General features: G+C 45.3%; 1 protein-coding gene across 1 annotated transcript in view; it reads right to left on the bottom strand.

Annotated features, from left to right (window-relative positions):
• SLC25A17 (solute carrier family 25 member 17) overlaps window positions 1-19,042 on the bottom strand; it is a 136,722-nt gene that overhangs the window by 36,369 nt on the left and 81,311 nt on the right. Inside the window, exon 6 of the mRNA XM_069737078.1 lies at window positions 17,235-17,380. Coding sequence (XP_069593179.1) covers window positions 17,235-17,380 — 146 coding nt within the window. The remainder of the gene's footprint in view (window positions 1-17,234; window positions 17,381-19,042) is intronic.

Raw genomic sequence — 19,042 nt, 5'->3', positions numbered from 1 at the left:
TAGGTATTTTACATCTGTTCTGTAGTCTGCTGGAGGTTGGCGCCACAATGACGTAACCAACCGAAGGCCACAGCAAGACAGAATAGAAGGAGCGACTGTGGGAGAATTAAGTGAGTATATGTTTTTTTTCACTTTGTGGGCTGTGGTAAACAGAATACTGTGTGAGGGCAACACAGGGGTTGTGAGGCACCACTATACTATATATGGTCAGGTGTGGAGATTTTTAGTAAACTCTGCGTGGATTTTTGTAGTGTTTTATACTGACCACACAGTATTCCATCCTGTCCTATCTATCAAGTTAGACTGGCCTCCTGTGCTCATCCTGGTTTCATTCTGTGTATGTCTTTTCCCTCTCCACTCACAGTCATTGTTTGTGGGGGGCTAATCTATCCTTTGGGGATTTTCTCTGAGGCAAGATAGTTTTCCTGCTTCTATCTTTAGGGGTAGTTAGCTCTTAGGCGGTGACGAGGTGCCAAGGGAGAGTTAGGAGCACCCCACGGCTACTTCTAGTGTTGTGTTGAGCTTAGGGACTGCGGTCAGTACAGTTACCACTTCCTTCAGAGCTCGTTCCATGTTGCTCCTAAACCACCGCATCATAACACTACAAGTGGCCAAAAATGAATTAAATGCATCTCAAAAGAAGGAAAAGAAGGTTCTGAACCATTTTTTTTTCTGTGCTCTGGTTTGTCTTTTTTTTCCTCTTGATATCTGGGTGGTTCAGGATATATGCTCTGGCATGGATGTTCAGGGCTTGTTTTCTCGTGTGGATCAACTTGCTGCAAGAGTACAGAGTATCCAGGACTACGTTGTCCAGACTCCGGCTTTAGAGCCTAGAATTCCTACTCCTGATTTGTTTTTTGGGGACAGATCCAAGTTTTTGAACTTTAAAAATAACTGCAAATTGTTTTTTGCTTTGAAACCCCGTTCTTCAGGTGATCCCATTCAGCAAGTAAAAATCATCATATCCTTGCTGCGTGGTGACCCTCAAGACTGGGCCTTTTCTCTTGAAACAGGGGATCCGGCATTATTGAATGTAGACGCATTTTTTCAAGCGCTCGGATTATTGTATGACGAACCTAATTCTGTGGATCATGCAGAAAAACCCTGTTGTCCTTGTGTCAAGGTCAGGAAGCGGCAGAATTATACTGCCAGAAATTTAGAAAATGGTCTGTGCTCACTAAATGGAATGAGAAGCCTCTGGCTGCTATTTTCAGAAAAGGTCTTTCTGAAGCCCTTAAAGATGTTATGGTGGGCTTTCGTACGCCTGCCGGTTTGAGCGAATCTATGTCTCTAGCTATTCAGATTGATCGGCGTCTGCGCGAGCGCAAAGCTGTGCACCATATGGCAGTGTCCTCGGAGCAGAGTCCTGAGCCTATGCAATGTGATAGGATTTTGACTAGAACAGAACAGCAGGAATTCAGATGTCAGAATGGGCTGTGTTTCTACTGTGGTGATTCTACTCATATTATCTCTGATTGCCCTAAGCGTACTAAGAGAGTCGCTAGCTCTGTTACCATTATGTTATGACCCCAATGGCGAGGGTCTCAGAGGAACGTGGAAGTCTGCAAGATACAAAAATCCAGCTCATAGGGCAGTGGTAACTGGGTTGACCATATATCTACTCCTAACGCCAACACTAGAAGTAGCCGGGGGTCATACCTACGTTGATCCTAGATGACTCGCGCCAGCCGGAGAATCTAAATACCCCTAGTAGAGGAAAACAAAGACCTCTCTTGCCTCCAGAGAAAGGGACCCCAAAGCAGGATAGAAGCCCCCCACAAATAATAACGGTGAGGTAAGAGGAAATGACAAACACAGAAATGAACCAGGTTTAGCGCAGAGAGGCCCGCTAACTAATAGCAGAATATAGAAAGGTAACTTATATGGTCAACAAAAAACCCTATCAAAAATCCACACTGGAAATTCAAGAACCCCCGAACCGTCTAACGGTCCGGGGGGAGAACACCAGCGCCCTAGAGCTTCCAGCAAAAGTCAGGATACAGATTAGGAACAAGCTGGACAAAAATACAAAACCAAAAACAAATAGCAAAAAGCAAAGTAAATGACTTAGCTGAATAACCGGACCAGGATCAGTAGACAAGAGCACAGCAGATTAGCTCTGATAACTACGTTGCCAGGCATAGAACTGAGTGTCCAGGGAGCTTATAAAGCAACGCCCCTAACTAACGACCCAGGTGCGGATAAAAGGAAAGACAGAAAAACCAGAGTCAAAAAACTAGTAACCACTAGAGGGAGCCAAAAAGCAAATTCACAACAGTACCCCCCCCTTAGTGAGGGGTCACCGAACCCTCACCACGACCACCAGGGCGATCAGGATGAGCGGCATGAAAGGCACGAACTAAATCGGCCGCATGAACATCAGAGGCGACCACCCAGGAATTATCCTCCTGACCATAGCCCTTCCACTTGACCAGGTACTGAAGTCTTCGCCTGGAGAGGCGAGAATCCAAGATCTTCTCCACCACGTACTCCAACTCGCCCTCAACCAACACCGGAGCAGGAGGCTCAGCAGAAGGAACTACAGGCACAACGTACCGCCGCAACAAGGACCTATGAAATACATTGTGAATAGCAAACGACACAGGAAGATCCAGACGAAAAGATACAGGATTAAGGATTTCCAATATCTTGTAAGGACCAATAAAACGAGGTTTAAATTTGGGAGAGGAGACCTTCATAGGAACAAAGCGGGAAGAAAGCCATACCAAATCCCCAACGCGTAGTCGGGGACCCACACCGCGGCGGCGGTTGGCAAAGCGCTGAGCCCTCTCCTGTGACAACTTCAAGTTGTCCACCACATGATTCCAGATCCGCTGCAACCTATCCACCACAGAATCCACCCCAGGACAGTCAGAAGACTCCACATGACCTGAAGAAAAGCGAGGATGGAAACCAGTGTTGCAGAAAAAAGGCGAAACCAAGGTGGCGGAACTAGCCCGATTATTAAGGGCAAACTCAGCCAACGGCAAGAATGTCACCCAATCGTCCTGATCAGCAGAGACAAAACACCTCAAATAAGCCTCCAAAGTCTGATTGGTTCGCTCCGTCTGTCCATTAGTCTGAGGATGGAAAGCAGAGGAAAACGACAAATCAATGCCCATCCTACTACAAAAGGATCGCCAGAACCTGGAAACGAACTGGGATCCTCTATCTGACACAATATTCTCAGGGATGCCGTGCAAACGAACCACGTTCTGGAAAAACACAGGAACCAGATCGGAAGAGGAAGGCAGCTTAGGCAAAGGAACCAAATGGACCATCTTGGAGAAGCGATCACATATCACCCAGATAACAGACATGCCCTGAGATAGCGGAAGATCAGAAATGAAATCCATGGAGATATGTGTCCAAGGTCTCTTCGGGACAGGCAAGGGCAAGAGCAACCCGCTGGCACGAGAACAGCAAGGCTTAGTTCTAGCACAAGTCCCACAGGACTGCACAAATGACCGCACATCCCTTGACAAAGAAGGCCACCAAAAGGACCTGGCCACCAGATCTCTGGTGCCAAAAATTCCCGGGTGACCTGCCAACACCGAGGAATGAACCTCGGAAATGACTCTGCTGGTCCACTTATCCGGAACAAACAGTCTGTCAGGTGGACAAGACTCAGGCCTATCAGCTTGAAATCTCTGCAACACACGTCGCAGATCCGGAGAAATAGCTGATAAGATAACTCCATCCTTAAGAATACCAACAGGATCAGCGACTCCAGGAGCATCAGGCACAAAGCTCCTAGAAAGAGCATCGGCCTTCACATTCTTTGAACCTGGTAAATACGAGACAACAAAATCAAAGCGGGAGAAAAACAATGACCAGCGGGCCTGTCTCGGATTAAGGCGTTTAGCAGACTCGAGATACATCAGATTTTTGTGATCAGTCAAGACCACCACACGATGCTTAGCACCCTCGAGCCAATGACGCCACTCCTCAAATGCCCACTTCATGGCCAACAACTCCCGATTGCCCACATCATAATTTCGCTCGGCAGGCGAAAACTTCCTAGAGAAAAAGGCACAAGGTTTCATAACAGAGCAACCAGGGCCTCTCTGCGACAAAACGGCCCCTGCTCCAATCTCCGAAGCATCCACCTCAACCTGAAAGGGAAGTGAGACATCGGGCTGGCACAAAACAGGCGCCGAAGTAAACCGGCGTTTCAACTCCTGGAAAGCCTCCACGGCAGCAGGAGCCCAGTTAGCTACATCGGAGCCCTTCTTGGTCATATCCGTCAAAGGTTTCACAACGCTAGAAAAATTAGCGATAAAACGACGGTAGAAGTTAGCGAAACCCAAGAACTTCTGAAGACTCTTAACTGACGAGGGCTGAGTCCAATCAAGAATAGCTCGGACCTTGACCGGGTCCATCTCCACAGCAGAAGGGGAAAAAATAAACCCCAAAAAGGGAACCTTCTGTACACCAAAGAGACACTTTGAGCCTTTGACAAACAAAGAATTTTCACGCAAAATTTTAAAGACCAACCTGACCTGCTCCACATGCGAGTCCCAATCATCAGAAAAAACCAAAATATCATCCAGATAAACGATCAAAAATTTATCCAGATACTTCCGGAAAATGTCATGCATAAAGGACTGAAAAACTGAAGGCGCATTGGAGAGCCCAAAAGGCATCACCAAGTACTCAAAATGACCTTCGGGCGTATTGAATGCGGTTTTCCATTCATCACCTTGCTTAATGCGCACAAGGTTGTACGCACCACGAAGGTCTATCTTGGTGAACCACTTGGCACCTTTAATTCGGGCAAACAAGTCAGACAACAGCGGCAGAGGATACTGAAATTTGACAGTGATCTTATTTAAAAGCCGATAATCAATACAAGGCCTCAAAGATCCGTCCTTTTTAGCCACAAAAAAGAATCCTGCACCAAGAGGGGAAGAAGACGGACGAATATGTCCTTTCTCCAAAGACTCCTTGATATACGAACGCATAGCGGTATGTTCAGGTACCGACAGATTAAAGAGTCTTCCCTTAGGAAATTTACTGCCTGGAATCAAATCTATAGCACAGTCACAGTCCCTATGAGGAGGCAATGCACTGGACCTGGACTCGCTAAAGACATCCTGATAATCAGACAAATACTCCGGAACTTCCGAAGGCGTAGAAGAAGCAATAGACACAGGCAGGATATCCCCATGAATACCACGACAGCCCCAACTAGAAACTGACATAGCCTTCCAGTCCAGGACGGGATTATGGGTCTGTAACCATGGCAGCCCTAAAACAACCAAATCATGCATTTTATGTAAAACAAGAAAACGTATCACCTCGCGGTGTTCAGGAGTCATGCACATGGTAACCTGTGTCCAATACTGCGGTTTATTTGCTGCCAATGGCGTAGCATCAATACCCCTAAGAGGAATAGGATTTTCTAATGGTTCAAGAGTAAAACCACAGCGCTTAGCAAATGACAGATCCATAAGACTCAGGGCAGCACCTGAATCTACAAACGCCATGACAGGATAAGACGACAGTGAGCAAATCAAAGTTACAGACAGAATAAATTTAGGTTGCAAATTTCCAGCGGTGACCGGACCAACAACCTTAGCTATACGTTTAGAGCATGCTGAGATAACATGTGTAGAATCACCACAGTAGTAGCACAAGCCATTCCGGCGTCTATGAATTTTCCGCTCATTTCTGGTCAGGATTCTATCACATTGCATTAAATCAGGTGTCTGTTCAGACAACACCATGAGGGAATTTGCGGTTTTTCTATCACATTGCACCGAATTAGGTGTCTGTTCAGACAACACCATGAGGGAATTTGCGGTCTTGCGCTCCCGCAATCGCCGGTCAATTTGAATAGCCAGTGCCATAGCATCATTCAGACCTGTGGGAATGGGAAAACCCACCATAACATCTTTAATGGCATCAGAAAGACCATTTCTAAAATTAGCGGCCAGTGCACAGTCGTTCCAATGTGTCAGCACGGACCATTTCCGAAATTTTTGGCAATACACTTCAGCCTCGTCCTGCCCGAGACATAGCCAGCAGGGCCTTTTCTGCCTGAATCTCAAGATTGGGTTCCTCATAAAGTAAACCGAGCGCCAGAAAAAACGCATCAATATCAGCCAATGCCGGATCTCCTGGCGCCAGCGAAAAAGCCCAATCTTGAGGGTCACCCCGTAAGAACGAAATAACAATTTTTACTTGCTGAGCGGAGTCTCCAGATGAACAGGGTCTCAGGGACAAAAACAATTTACAATTATTCTTGAAATTCCTAAACTTAAACCTGTCTCCGGAAAACAGTTCAGGAATCGGTATCTTAGGTTCTGACCCAGGACTTCTGATAACATAATCTTGTAAGCCCTGCACACGAGTAGCCAGCTGGTCCACACTTGTAATCAAGGTCTGGACATTCATGTCTGCAGCAAGCATAAGCCACTCTGAGGTAAAGGGGATGAAGAAAAAAAAAAAAAAAAATGAGAGAGGAGAAAAAAAAAACTCAGAATCTTCTTTCTTATAATCCCTCTTTTGCAATGCATTAAACATTTAATATAGGCCTGGCAAACTGTTATGACCCCAATGGCGAGGGTCTCAGAGGAACGTGGAAGTCTGCAAGATACAAAAATCCAGCTCATAGGGCAGTGGTAACTGGGTTGACCATATATCTACTCCTAACGCCAACACTAGAAGTAGCCGGGGGTCATACCTACGTTGATCCTAGATGACTCGCGCCAGCCGGAGAATCTAAATACCCCTAGTAGAGGAAAACAAAGACCTCTCTTGCCTCCAGAGAAAGGGACCCCAAAGCAGGATAGAAGCCCCCCACAAATAATAACGGTGAGGTAAGAGGAAATGACAAACACAGAAATGAACCAGGTTTAGCGCAGAGAGGCCCGCTAACTAATAGCAGAATATAGAAAGGTAACTTATATGGTCAACAAAAAACCCTATCAAAAATCCACACTGGAAATTCAAGAACCCCCGAACCGTCTAACGGTCCGGGGGGAGAACACCAGCGCCCTAGAGCTTCCAGCAAAAGTCAGGATACAGATTAGGAACAAGCTGGACAAAAATACAAAACCAAAAACAAATAGCAAAAAGCAAAGTAAATGACTTAGCTGAATAACCGGACCAGGATCAGTAGACAAGAGCACAGCAGATTAGCTCTGATAACTACGTTGCCAGGCATAGAACTGAGTGTCCAGGGAGCTTATAAAGCAACGCCCCTAACTAACGACCCAGGTGCGGATAAAAGGAAAGACAGAAAAACCAGAGTCAAAAAACTAGTAACCACTAGAGGGAGCCAAAAAGCAAATTCACAACACCATTAGTACTATACAGCCTAAATTTCTCTCATCTGTGACCCTGATTTGCTCATTGTCGTCCTTTTCTGTCATGGCATTTGTGGATTCAGGCGCTGCCCTGAACTTAATGGACTTAGAATTCGCCAGGCGTTGTGGTTTTTCCTTGCAGCCTTTGCAGAGCCCTATTCCTTTGAGGGGTATTGATGCTACACCCTTGGCCAAGGATAAACCTCAGTACTGGACGCAGATGACTATGTACACGGCCCCAGCACATCAGGAAGATTGCCATTTTCTGGTGTTGCATAACCTGCATGATGTTGTTGTACTGGGTTTTTCATGGTTACAGGAACATAATCCGGTGCTGGATTGGAAAACTATGACTGTGACTAGTTGGGGTTGTCAAGGGGTACATAGTGACGTTCCTTTGATGTCAATTTCCTCTTCCCCCTCTTCTGAGGTCCCTGATTTTTTGTCGGATTTCCAGGATGTATTTGATGAGCCCAAGTCCAGTTCCCTTCCTCCACACAGGGACTGTGATTGTGCTATTAACTTGATTCCTGGTTGCAAGTTCCCTAAGGGCCGACTTTTCAATCTGTCTGTGCCAGAGCATGCCGCCATGCGGAGTTATGTTAAGGAGTCTTTGGAGAAGGGGCATATTCGGCCCTCTTCGTCACCATTGGGAGCGGGTTTCTTTTTTGTTGCTAAGAAGGATGGCTCCTTGAGACCCTGTATTGATTATTGTCTTCTTAATAAGATCCCGGTTAAATTCCAATACCCCTTGCCTCTGCTTACTGATTTGTTTGCTCAGATTAAGGGGGCTAGTTAGTTTACTAAGATTGACCTCCGAGGGGCATATAATCTTGTTCGTATTAAACAGGGTGACGAATGGAAAACTGCATTTAATTCGCCGAAGGCCATTTTGAATACCTTGTGATGCCATTTGGGCTCTCTAATGCTCCATCTGTGTTCCAGTCTTTCATGCATGATATTTTCCGCAATTATCTTGATAAATTCATGGTCGTATATTTGGATGATATTTTGATTTTTTCCGATGATTGGGAGTCCCATGTGAAGCAGGTCAGGATAGTGTTCCAGATCCTTCGTGATAATGCTTTGTTTGTGAAGGGGTCTAAGTGCCTATTCGGAGTTCAGAAGGTCTCTTTTTTGGGTTTTATTTTTTCTCCCTCGTCTATAGAAATGGATCCTGTTAAGGTTCAAGCTATTCATGACTGGATTCAACCCACATCTGTGAAGGGCCTTCAAAAATTTTTGGGCTTTGCTAATTTCTATCGCCGTTTCATTGCCAACTTTTCCAGTGTGGTTAAGCCCCTTACTGATTTGACGAAGAAAGGCGCTGATGTGACAAATTGGTCCTCTGCGGCTGTTGAGGCCCTTCAGGAGCTTAAACGCCGATTTACTTCTGCCCCTGTGTTGCGTCAGCCGGATGTTTCTCTTCCTTTTCAGGTTGAGGTCGACGCTTCTGAGATTGGGGCAGGGGCCGTTTTGTCTCAGAGGGAGTCTGATGGTTCTTTGATGAAACCGTGTGCCTTTTTTTCCAGAAAGTTTTCACCTGCGGAACGCAATTATGATGTCGGCAATCGGGAGTTGTTGGCTATGAAGTGGGCGTTTGAGGAGTGGCGACATTGGCTTGAGGGAGCTAAGCACCGCGTTGTGGTCTTGACTGATCATAAGAATCTGGTTTACTTCGAGTCGGCCAAGCGGCTGAATCCTAGACAGGCTCGATGGTCCCTGTTTTTCTCCCGTTTTGATTTTGTGGTCTCGTATCTTCCGGGATCTAAGAATGTTAAGGCTGATGCCCTCTCTAGGAGTTTTTCGCCTGATTCTCCTGGAGTCCTTGAGCCGGATGGCATTCTTAAGGAAGGGGTGATTCTTTCTGCCATCTCCCCTGATTTGCGGCGGGTGCTTCATGAATTTCAGGCTGATAGGCCTGACCGCTGTCCTGTGGGGAAGCTGTTTGTTCCTGATAGATGCACGAGTAAGGTGATTTCTGAGGTTCATTGTTCAGTGTTGGCTGGTCATCCTGGGATTTTTGGTACCAGAGATTTGGTTGCTAGGTCCTTTTGGTGGCCTTCCTTGTCGCGCGATGTGCGTGCTTTTGTGCAGTCCTGTGGGACTTGCACCCGGGCCAAGCCTTGCTGTTCCCACGCTAGTGGGTTGCTTTTGCCTTTGCCGGTCCCTGAGAGGCCCTGGACGCATATTTCCATGGATTTTATTTCGGATCTTTCTGTTTCCTAGAAGATGTCTGTTATCTGAGTTGTTTGTGACCGGTTCTCTAAAATGGTCCATCTGGTACCTTTGCCTAAGTGGTTCATTTGCATGGCATTCCGGAGAATATTGTGTCTGACAGAGGTTCTCAGTTTGTCTCTAGATTTTGGCGGGCCTTTTGTGCTAGCATGGGCATTGATTTGTCTTTTTCTTCGGCTTTTCATCCTCAGACTAATGGCCAAACTGAGCGAACTAATCAGACCTTGGAGACCTATTTGATGTCTGCTGATCAGGATGATTGGGTGTCTTTCTTGCCGTTGGCTGAGTTTGCCCTTAATAATCGGGCTAGTTCGGCTACTTTGGTTTCACCTTTCTTTTGTAATTTTGGTTTTCATCCTCGCTTTTCTTCTGGGCAGATTGAGCCTTCTGATTGTCTTGGTGTGGACTCTGTGGTGGACAGGCTGCAGCAGATTTGGACTCATGTGGTGGACAATTTGACGTTGTCTCAATAAAGGGCTCAACGTTTTGCTAACCGCCGTCGGTGTGTTGGTCCCCGGCTTCGTGTGGGAGATTTGGTTTGGTTGTCTTCTCGTCATGTTCCTATGAAGGTTTCGTCCCCTAAGTTTAACCCCTTTACCCCCAAGGGTGGTTTGCACGTTAATGACGGGGCCAATTTTTACAATTCTGACCACTGTCCCTTTATGAGGTTATAACTCTGGAACGCTTCAACGGATCCCACTGAATCTGACATTGTTTTCTCGTGACATATTGTACTTCATGACAATGGCAAAAATTCTTTGATAGTACCTGCGTTTATTTGTGAAAAAAACGGAAATTTGGCGAAAATTATGAAAATTTCGCAATTTTCCAACTTTGAATTTTTATGCAATTAAATCACAGAGATATGTCACACAAAATACTTAATAAGTAACATTTCCCACATGTCTACTTTACATCAGCACAAATTTTGGAACCAAAATTTTTTTTTGTTAGGGAGTTAAGGGTTAAAAGTTGACCAGCAATTTCTCATTTTTACAACACCATTTTTTTTAGGGACCACATCTCATTTGAAGTCATTTTGAGGGGTCTATATGATAGAAAATACCCAAGTGTGACACCATTCTAAAAACTACAACCCTCAAGGTGCTCAAAACCACATTCAAGAAGTTTATTAACCCTTCTGGTGCTTCACAGGAATTTTTTGAATATTTAAATAAAAATGAACATTTAACTTTTTTTCACAAAAAATTTAATTCAGCTCCAATTTGTTTTATTTTACCAAGGGTAACAGGAGAAAATGGATCCCAAACGTTGTTGTACAATTTGTCCTGAGTACGCCAATACCCCACATGTGGGGGTAAACCACTGTTTGGGCGCATGGCACAGCTCGGAACCGAAGGAGCGCCATTTGACTTTTCAATGCAAAATTGACTGGAATTGAGATGGGACGCCATGTTTCGTTTGGAGAGCCCCTGATGTGCCTAAACATTGAAACCCCCCACAAGTGACACCATTTTGGAAAGTAGACCCCCTACGGAACTTATCTAGAGGTGTGGTGAGCGCTTTGACCCACCAAGGGCTTCACAGAAGTTTATAATGGAGAGCCGTAAAAATAAAACAAAAATTTTTTCCCACAAAAATTATTTTTTAGCCCCCAGTTTTGTATTTTCCTGAGGGTAACAGGAGAAATTGGACCCCAAAATTTGTTGTCCAATTTGTCCTGAGTACGCTGATACCCCATATGTGGGGGGGAACCACTGTTTGAGCGCATGGGAGGGCTCGGAAGGGAAGGAGCTCCATTTGGAATGCAGACTTAGATGGAATGGTCTGCAGGTGTCACATTGCATTTGCAGAGCCCCTAATGTACCTAAACAGTAGAAACCCCCCACAAGTGACCCCATATTGGAAACTAGACCCCCCAGGGAACTTATCTAGATGTGTTGTGAGAACTTTGATCCCCCAAGTGTTTCACTACAGTTTATAACGCAGAGCCGTAAAAATAAAAAATCTTTTTTTTTCCCACAAAAATTATTTTTTAGCCCCCAGTTTTGTATTTTCCCAAGGGTAACAGGAGAAATTGGACCCCAACAGTTGTTGTCCTATTTGTCCTGAGTACGCTGATACCCCATATGTTGGGGTAAACCCCTGTTTGGGCACACGGGAGAGCTCGGAAGGGAAGCACTGTTTTACTTTTTCAACGCAGAATTGGCTGGAATTGAGATCGGACGCCATGTCGCGTTTGGAGAGCCCCTGATGTGCCTAAACAGTGTAAACCCCCCAATTATAACTGAAACCCTAATCCAAACACACCCCTAACCCTAATTCCAACGGTAACCCTAACCTCACCTCTAACCCTGACACACCCATAACCCTAATCCCAACCCTATTCCCAACTGTAAATGTAATCTAAACCCTAACTGCAACTTTAGCCCCAACCCAAACTGTAGCCCTAGCCCTAACCCTAGCCCTAACCCTAGCCCTAACGGGAAAATGGAAATAAATACATTTTTTTAATTTTTCCCTAACTAAGGGGGTGATGAAGGGGATTTGGATTTACTTTTATAGCGGGTTTTTTAGCGGATTTTTATGATTGGCAGCCTTCACACACTGAAAGACGCTTTTTATTGCAAAAAATATTTTTTGCATTACCACATTTTGAGAGCTATAATTTTTCCATATTTTGGTCCACAGAGTCATGTGAGGTCTTGTTTTTTGCGGGACGAGTTGACGTTTTTATTGGTAAAATTTTCGGGCACGTGACATTTTTTGATCGCTTTTTATTCCGATTTTTGTGAGACAGAATGACCAAAAACCAGCTATTCATGAATTTCTTTTGGGGGAGGCGTTTATACCGTTCCGCGTTTGGTAAAATTGATAAAGCAGTTTTATTCTTCGGGTCAGTACGATTACAGCGACACCTCATTTATATCATTTTTTTATGTTTTGGCGCTTTTATACGATAAAAACTATTTTATAGAAAAAATAATTATTTTTGCATCGCTTTATTCTCAGGACTATAACTTTTTTATTTTTTTGCTGATGATGCTGTATGGCGGCTCGTTTTTTGCAGGACAAGATGTCGTTTTCAACGGTACCATGGTTATTTAAATGTGTCTTTTTGATCGCGTGTTATTCCACTTTTTGTTCGGCAGTATGATAATAAAGCGGTTTTTTTTGCCTCTTTTTTTTCTTACGGTGTTTACTGAAGGGGTTAACTAGTGGGCCAGTTTTATAGGTTGGGTCGTTACGGACGCGGCGATACTAAATATGTGCACTTTTATTGTTTTTTTTATTTATTTAGATAAAGAAATGTATTTATGGGAATAATATTTCTTTTTTTTTTTTCATTATTTAGGAATATTTTTTTTTATTTTTTTTTTTACACAATTGGAAATTTTTTTTTTTACTTTTTTACTTTGTCCCAGGGGGGGGGACATCACAGATCAGTGATCTGACAGTTTGCATAGCACTCTGTCAGATCACTGATCTGACTTGCAAAACTGCAGCCTTCACAGTGCCTGCTCTGAGCAGGCTCTGTGAAGCCACCTCCCTCCCTGCAGGACCCGGATCCGCGGCCATCTTGGATCTGGGTTTGGAGCAGGCAGGGAGGGAGGTAAGACCCTCGCAGCAACGCGATCACATCGCGTTGCTGCGGAGGGCTCAGGGAAGCCCGCAGGGAGCCCCCTCCCTGCGCGATGCTTCCCTGCACCGCCGGCACATCGCGATCATCTTTGATCGCGGTGTGCCTGGGGTTAATGTGTCGGGGGCGGTCCGTGACCGCTCCTGGCACATAGTGCCGGATGTCAGCTGCGATAGGCAGCTGACACCTGGACGCGATCGGCCGCAAATACCCCCCCCCCCCCCCCGTGAGCGCCGCCGATCGCGCTGGACGTACTATCCCGTCCGTGGTCATAGGGGCCCACCCCACCTCGACGGGATAGTACGTCCGATGTCAGAAAGGGGTTAAGCCTCGGTTTATTGGTCCTTATAAAATTTCTGAAATTATTAATCCGGTGTCTTTTCGTTTGGCTCTTCCAGCCTCTTTTGCCATTCATAATGTTTTCCATAGATCTTTGTTGCGGAGATATGTGGTCCCCGTTGTTCCCTCGGTTGACCCTCCTGCCCCGATGTTGGTTGAGGGAGAGTTGGAATATGAGGTTGAGAAGATTTTGGATTCTCGTTTTTCGAGGCGGAGGCTTCAGTATCTTGTCAAGTGGAAGGGTTATGGTCAGGAGGATAATTCTTGGGTTTTTGCCTCCGATGTCCATGCCACCAATTTGGTTCGTGCTTTTCACTTTGCTCATCCTGATCGGCCTGGGGGCTCTGGTGAGGGTTCGGTGACCCCTCCTCAAGGATGGGGTACTGTTGTGAATTCCGCTCTTGGGCTCCCTCCGGTGGTTGTTAAGTGGCACTTTTGTGAGTTCTGCTCTTGGGCTCCCTCTTGTGGTTTCTAGTGGTATGGCTGCTCCTTGGAGTTAGCTGTCTTCAGCTGCTTCCACTGATCGTCTTTTCTGCTCGGCTATTTATGCCTGGCTCTGTCCTTCAGCCAGTGCCACTTGTAAATGGTTCCTGGTTGGAGTCACATCTCTTTGGAGTTCCCTGTTATCCTGACCAGTTCAGCAAAGCTAAGTTTTTGCTTGCTCTTTTCTGTTCACAGTTTGTGGACTTATCCGTTCTGTGCTTCTATGTTTGTCCAGCATTATCAGTATGAATTGATTCTGTCTTGCTGGAAGCTCTGGGAAGCAGATTTACCTTCCACACCTTTAGTCAGGTGTGGAGATTTTTAGTAAACTCTGAGTGGATTTTTGTAGTGTTTTATACTGACCGCACAGTATTCCATCCTGTCCTATCTATCAAGTTAGACTGGCCTCCTGTGCTCATCCTGGTTTCATTCTGTGTATGTCTTTTCCCTCTCCACTCACAGTCATTGTTTGTTGGGGGCTAATCTATCCTTTGGGGATTTTCTCTGAGGCAAGATAGTTTTCCTGCTTCTATCTTTAGGGGTAGTTAGCTCTTAGGCGGTGACGAGGTGCCAAGGGAGAGTTAGGAGCACCCCACGGCTACTTCAAGTGTTGTGTTGAGCTTAGGGACTGCGGTCAGTACAGTTACCACTTCCTTCAGAGCTCGTTCCATGTTGCTCCTAAACCACCGCATCATAACAGTGGACCCTCATACTGTATTGGGATTGTAGACTGAAGGACCACCGTACTGTATGATGGGCTATGGAGACTATCAAGCTGTGGGGGGACTATTATACTGTGTGTAGAGCGTTGGTAGACATCATCCTATGTGAGGGCAGTTTTGACCATACACTATGAGGGCTGTGGTGTCTATTATGCTGTATGAGGGACTGCAGAAACCATTTTCCTTAGGGGCCACGGTGGGGAGTGGTGACCATAATACTGCGTAGAGGGCTGTGACGATCATAATGTTGTCTAGGGGGGCTGTAATGTTCATCATACTGTGTAAGGGGCTATCGTTACCATCATACTGTTGGGTTGGGGAGGGGGCTGGTGTGACCATCATATTGTGTGTGGGGGGGGCTTGTGGGGGAACATCATGTTGTGTAGGTGGCAGAATGTGGAAACATTATTAGCTATGGAAGGAACACCATAGTGGGTAAAAAACACTAAGATCCTTCAATAGGGGTAACATAACTGGAAGTGCCACAATACTTAGTCCAGGTGTTGTGTTCTTACTGAGTTGCTTGCTAATTGTCCTTGTAGCACATCCCAGCCTTGTGCAGTTCTACAATGTTGTCCCTGGTGTCCTTAGACAGCTATTTGGTCTTGACCATGGTGGAGAGGTTGGAGTGTGATTCACTGAGTGTGTGGACAGGTGTCTTTTAACAAATGAGTTCAAACAAGTGCAATAAATACAGGTAATGAGTGCGGAGTAGGAGGGCTTCTTAAAGAAAAACTGACAGGTCTGTGAGAGTCAGAATTATACTTAGTAGGTGAGCAAATACTTATTTCATGCAATTTAATTACCGTATATACTCGAGTATAAGCCGACCCGAGTATAAGCCGACCCCCTAATTTTGCCACAAAAAACTGGGAAAACTTATTGACTCGAGTATAAGCCTAGGGTGGAAGAGCAGCATTTACCGGTGAATTTCAAAAATAAAAATAGATCATTATTTCCCCATAGCTGTGCCATATAGTGCTCTGCACCGTTCATATTTCCCCATAGCTGTGCCCCATATAGTGCTCTGCACCGTTCATTTTGTCCCATAGCTGTGCCCCATACTGTGCTCTGCACCGTTCATTTTGTCCCATAGCTGTGCCCCATATAGTGCTCTGCACTGTTCATTTTGTCCCATAGCTGTGCCCCATATAGTGCTCTGCACCGTTCATTTTGTCCCATAGCTGTGCCCCATACTGTGCTCTGCACCGTTCATTTTGTACCATAGCTGTGCCCCATACTGTGCTCTGCACCGTTCATTTTGTCCCATAGCTGTGCCCCATACTGTGCTCTGCACCATTCATTTTGTCCCAGAGCTGTGCCCCATACTGTGCTCGGCACCGTTCATTTTGTCCCATAGCTGTGCCCCATACTGTGCTCTGCACCGTTCATTTTGTCCCATAGCTCTGCCCCATACTGTGCTCTGCACCGTTCATTTTGTCCCATAGCTGTGCCCCATACTGTGCTCGGCACCGTTCATTTTGTCCCATAGCTGTGCCCCATACTGTGCTCAGCACCGTTCATTTTGTCCCATAGCTGTGCCCCATACTGTGCTCGGCACCGTTCATTATTGCCCCATATCTGTGCCCCATATACAATGCTCTGCACCGTTCATTTTGTCCCATAGCTGTGCCCCATATACAATGCTCTGCACCGTTCATTTTGTCCCATAGATGCTCCACATAAATCTGTGCCGCCGCCGCTGCTGCTGCAATAAAAAAAAAAAAAAAAACACATACTCACCTCTCTTGCTTGCAGCTCCCAGCGTCCGGTCCCGGCGTCTGGTCCCGGCGTCTCTGCACTGACTGATCAGGCAGAGGGCGCCGCGCACACTATATGCGTCATCGCGCCCTCTGACCTGAACAGTCAGAGCGCAGACGCCGGGAAGATGGAAGCGCCGGGAAGATGGAGCGACGCCCGGCGGCTGGAACGCGGACAGGTGAATATTACATACTTACCTAGTCCCAGCGATCCTGACGCTCACTCTGCCTGTCACAGCTGGTCTTCGGTGCCGCAGCTTCTTTCTCTATCAGCGGTCACTGTTACCGCTGATTAGAGAAATGAATACGCGGCTCCACCCCTATGGGAGGTGGAGCCACCTATTCATTTCTCTAATGAGCGGTCCCACGTGACCGCTGAAGAGGGGAAGAGCTGCAGGACCGAAGACCGTGGGATGGGAGGGACAGCGCCAGGATCGCTGGGACTAGGTGAGTATGCCTCAGCGCCCTCTCCCCCTCACCCGCCGACCCTGCCACCCACCTTGACTCGAGTTTAAGCCGAGAGGGGCACTTTCAGCCCAAAAATTTGGGCTGAAAATCTCGGCTTATACTCGAGTATATACGGTATTTAAAAATCATACAATGTGATTTTCTGGTTTTTAATTTTAGATTCTGTCTCTCACAGTTGTAGTGTACCTATGATAAAAAATACAGACCTCTCCATTCTTTGTAGGTGGGAAAACTTGCAAAATCGGCAGTTTATCAAATACTTATTTTCCCCAGTGTATAAAAGCACAAGACAATTAAATGATGATCTTACTTCTGCCTGTTGTCTTAGAAGCTGCCTCTTTAATCCTTCATAAAACATGAACTGAATGGCTGGGTTGAAAACCAAAAGTAGAGAAGGCAATGTACCATTCCATAGAGCCAGAACCCCTTCCTGTTGCAGTATCTTTTGAAAAGCATCTAAAAAAACATACAATGAACAAACTGAATGAATAGATGGTTAAAAGGAAGATACTTTACAAAGTGTCATGTATGTACATTACTGATCTATAATAAAACAAAACTAGGGACATTTTAACCCCTTAGTGACGGAGCCAATTTGCAGCTTAATGACCAAACCAATTTTTACAATTATTATTATCTTCGTTAATAATCCATATGCACTTACCCACGCTGCATCCACCACACACAGATGACATCTATTGGAGCATTATATGCACTATTGGTAATGTTTCAACCAATTCTCCTTACTTTTCTCAGTTTATCCTGCCTCATAGCTTTATTAGCTTTCCGTTCTGCCCATAGGTACTTTTACAGCCATTTCGTCTAACTTTCTAAATTCCCATTAAAGGTATGATATTTCCATCTATTCATTATGACTGTGCCACAATAGGTATTTCTTCTTCCACACCGCCACTATTGTCACACAAGCCTTGCCATTTTGAAAATATGTGAAGAAGTCTTTTTGTATATTTTCTTGTAAATACTTTGTTTATATTTTACTGTATATTTTTTCCTTTTTTCCCCTATTATGTAATTGATATGGTGTGTATCTTTGCAAACTCTTACAGTTACTGATGAAGGTCTCCTGTTGAGACCGAAACGTTTACTATTTTGGGAATCACTTAGGCTACGTTCACATTAGCGTTTACCGACGCAGCGTCGGGAAACGCAGCGGCGACGCACGCGTCATGCGCCCCTATGTTTAACATGGGGGACGCATGCGTTTTTCGCGTTGCGTTTTCCGACATGTGCGTCGTTTTTGACGCTAGCGTCGGACGCAAGAAAATGCAACAAGTTGCATTTTTCTTGCGTCCGATTTTCGTCAAAAAACGACGCACGCGTCGCAAAACGCAGCGTTTTTGCGTGCGTTTGCACGCGTTTTTGCGTGCGTCGTGCGTTGCGTCGCCGACGCAGCGGCGCGCAACGCTAATGTGAACGTAGCCTAAATTATCCACTTCTACTCATTACAAAGTTGAGTGCCGGGTTCTGTATTATATAGAACATACCAAAATATTATACCATTCTAAAAACTTCACTCCTCAAGGTGATCAAAACCACATTCAGGCTATGTGCACATGTTGCGGATTTACTGCAAATCCACAAAGTGATTTACAGTACAATGTAAATCAATAGGAAAAAAAAATGCTGTGCTAATGGTGTGGAAAATTCTGCACGGAAATCACAGTGGATTGAAAGAAGGAGCATGTCACTTCTTTTGTGCGGATCTGCAGCGTTTCTGCACCCATTCCATTCTAGAAATCAGCAGGGATAAAAAAAACGCATTAAATCTGCACTGAATCTGCAGGAAAAACGCACAAAATCTGCAAGAAAACCGCATCAAATCTGCACCTGCGTTTTCTGCCAGGAGATGCAGATTTTGTGCAGGAAATTCTGCACCCAGATCTGCAACGTGTGCACATAGCCTCAAGAAGTTTACTAACCCTTTAGGTGCTTCACAGGAATTTTTGCAAAATGAAAGGAAAAAAATGAACATTTAACTTTTTTCACAAAAATGTTACTTCAGACCCAAATTTTTCACTTTTCATTAGGGTAACAGGAGAAAATAGACCCAAAATGTGTTGCTTAATTTCTTCAGAGCACGCCTATACTCCATTTGTG

This window comes from Ranitomeya imitator, chromosome 8, assembly GCF_032444005.1.
Source record: "Ranitomeya imitator isolate aRanImi1 chromosome 8, aRanImi1.pri, whole genome shotgun sequence".
Lineage (NCBI taxonomy): Eukaryota > Metazoa > Chordata > Amphibia > Anura > Dendrobatidae > Ranitomeya > Ranitomeya imitator.
This window is presented reverse-complemented; position numbering and strand designations above follow the sequence as displayed.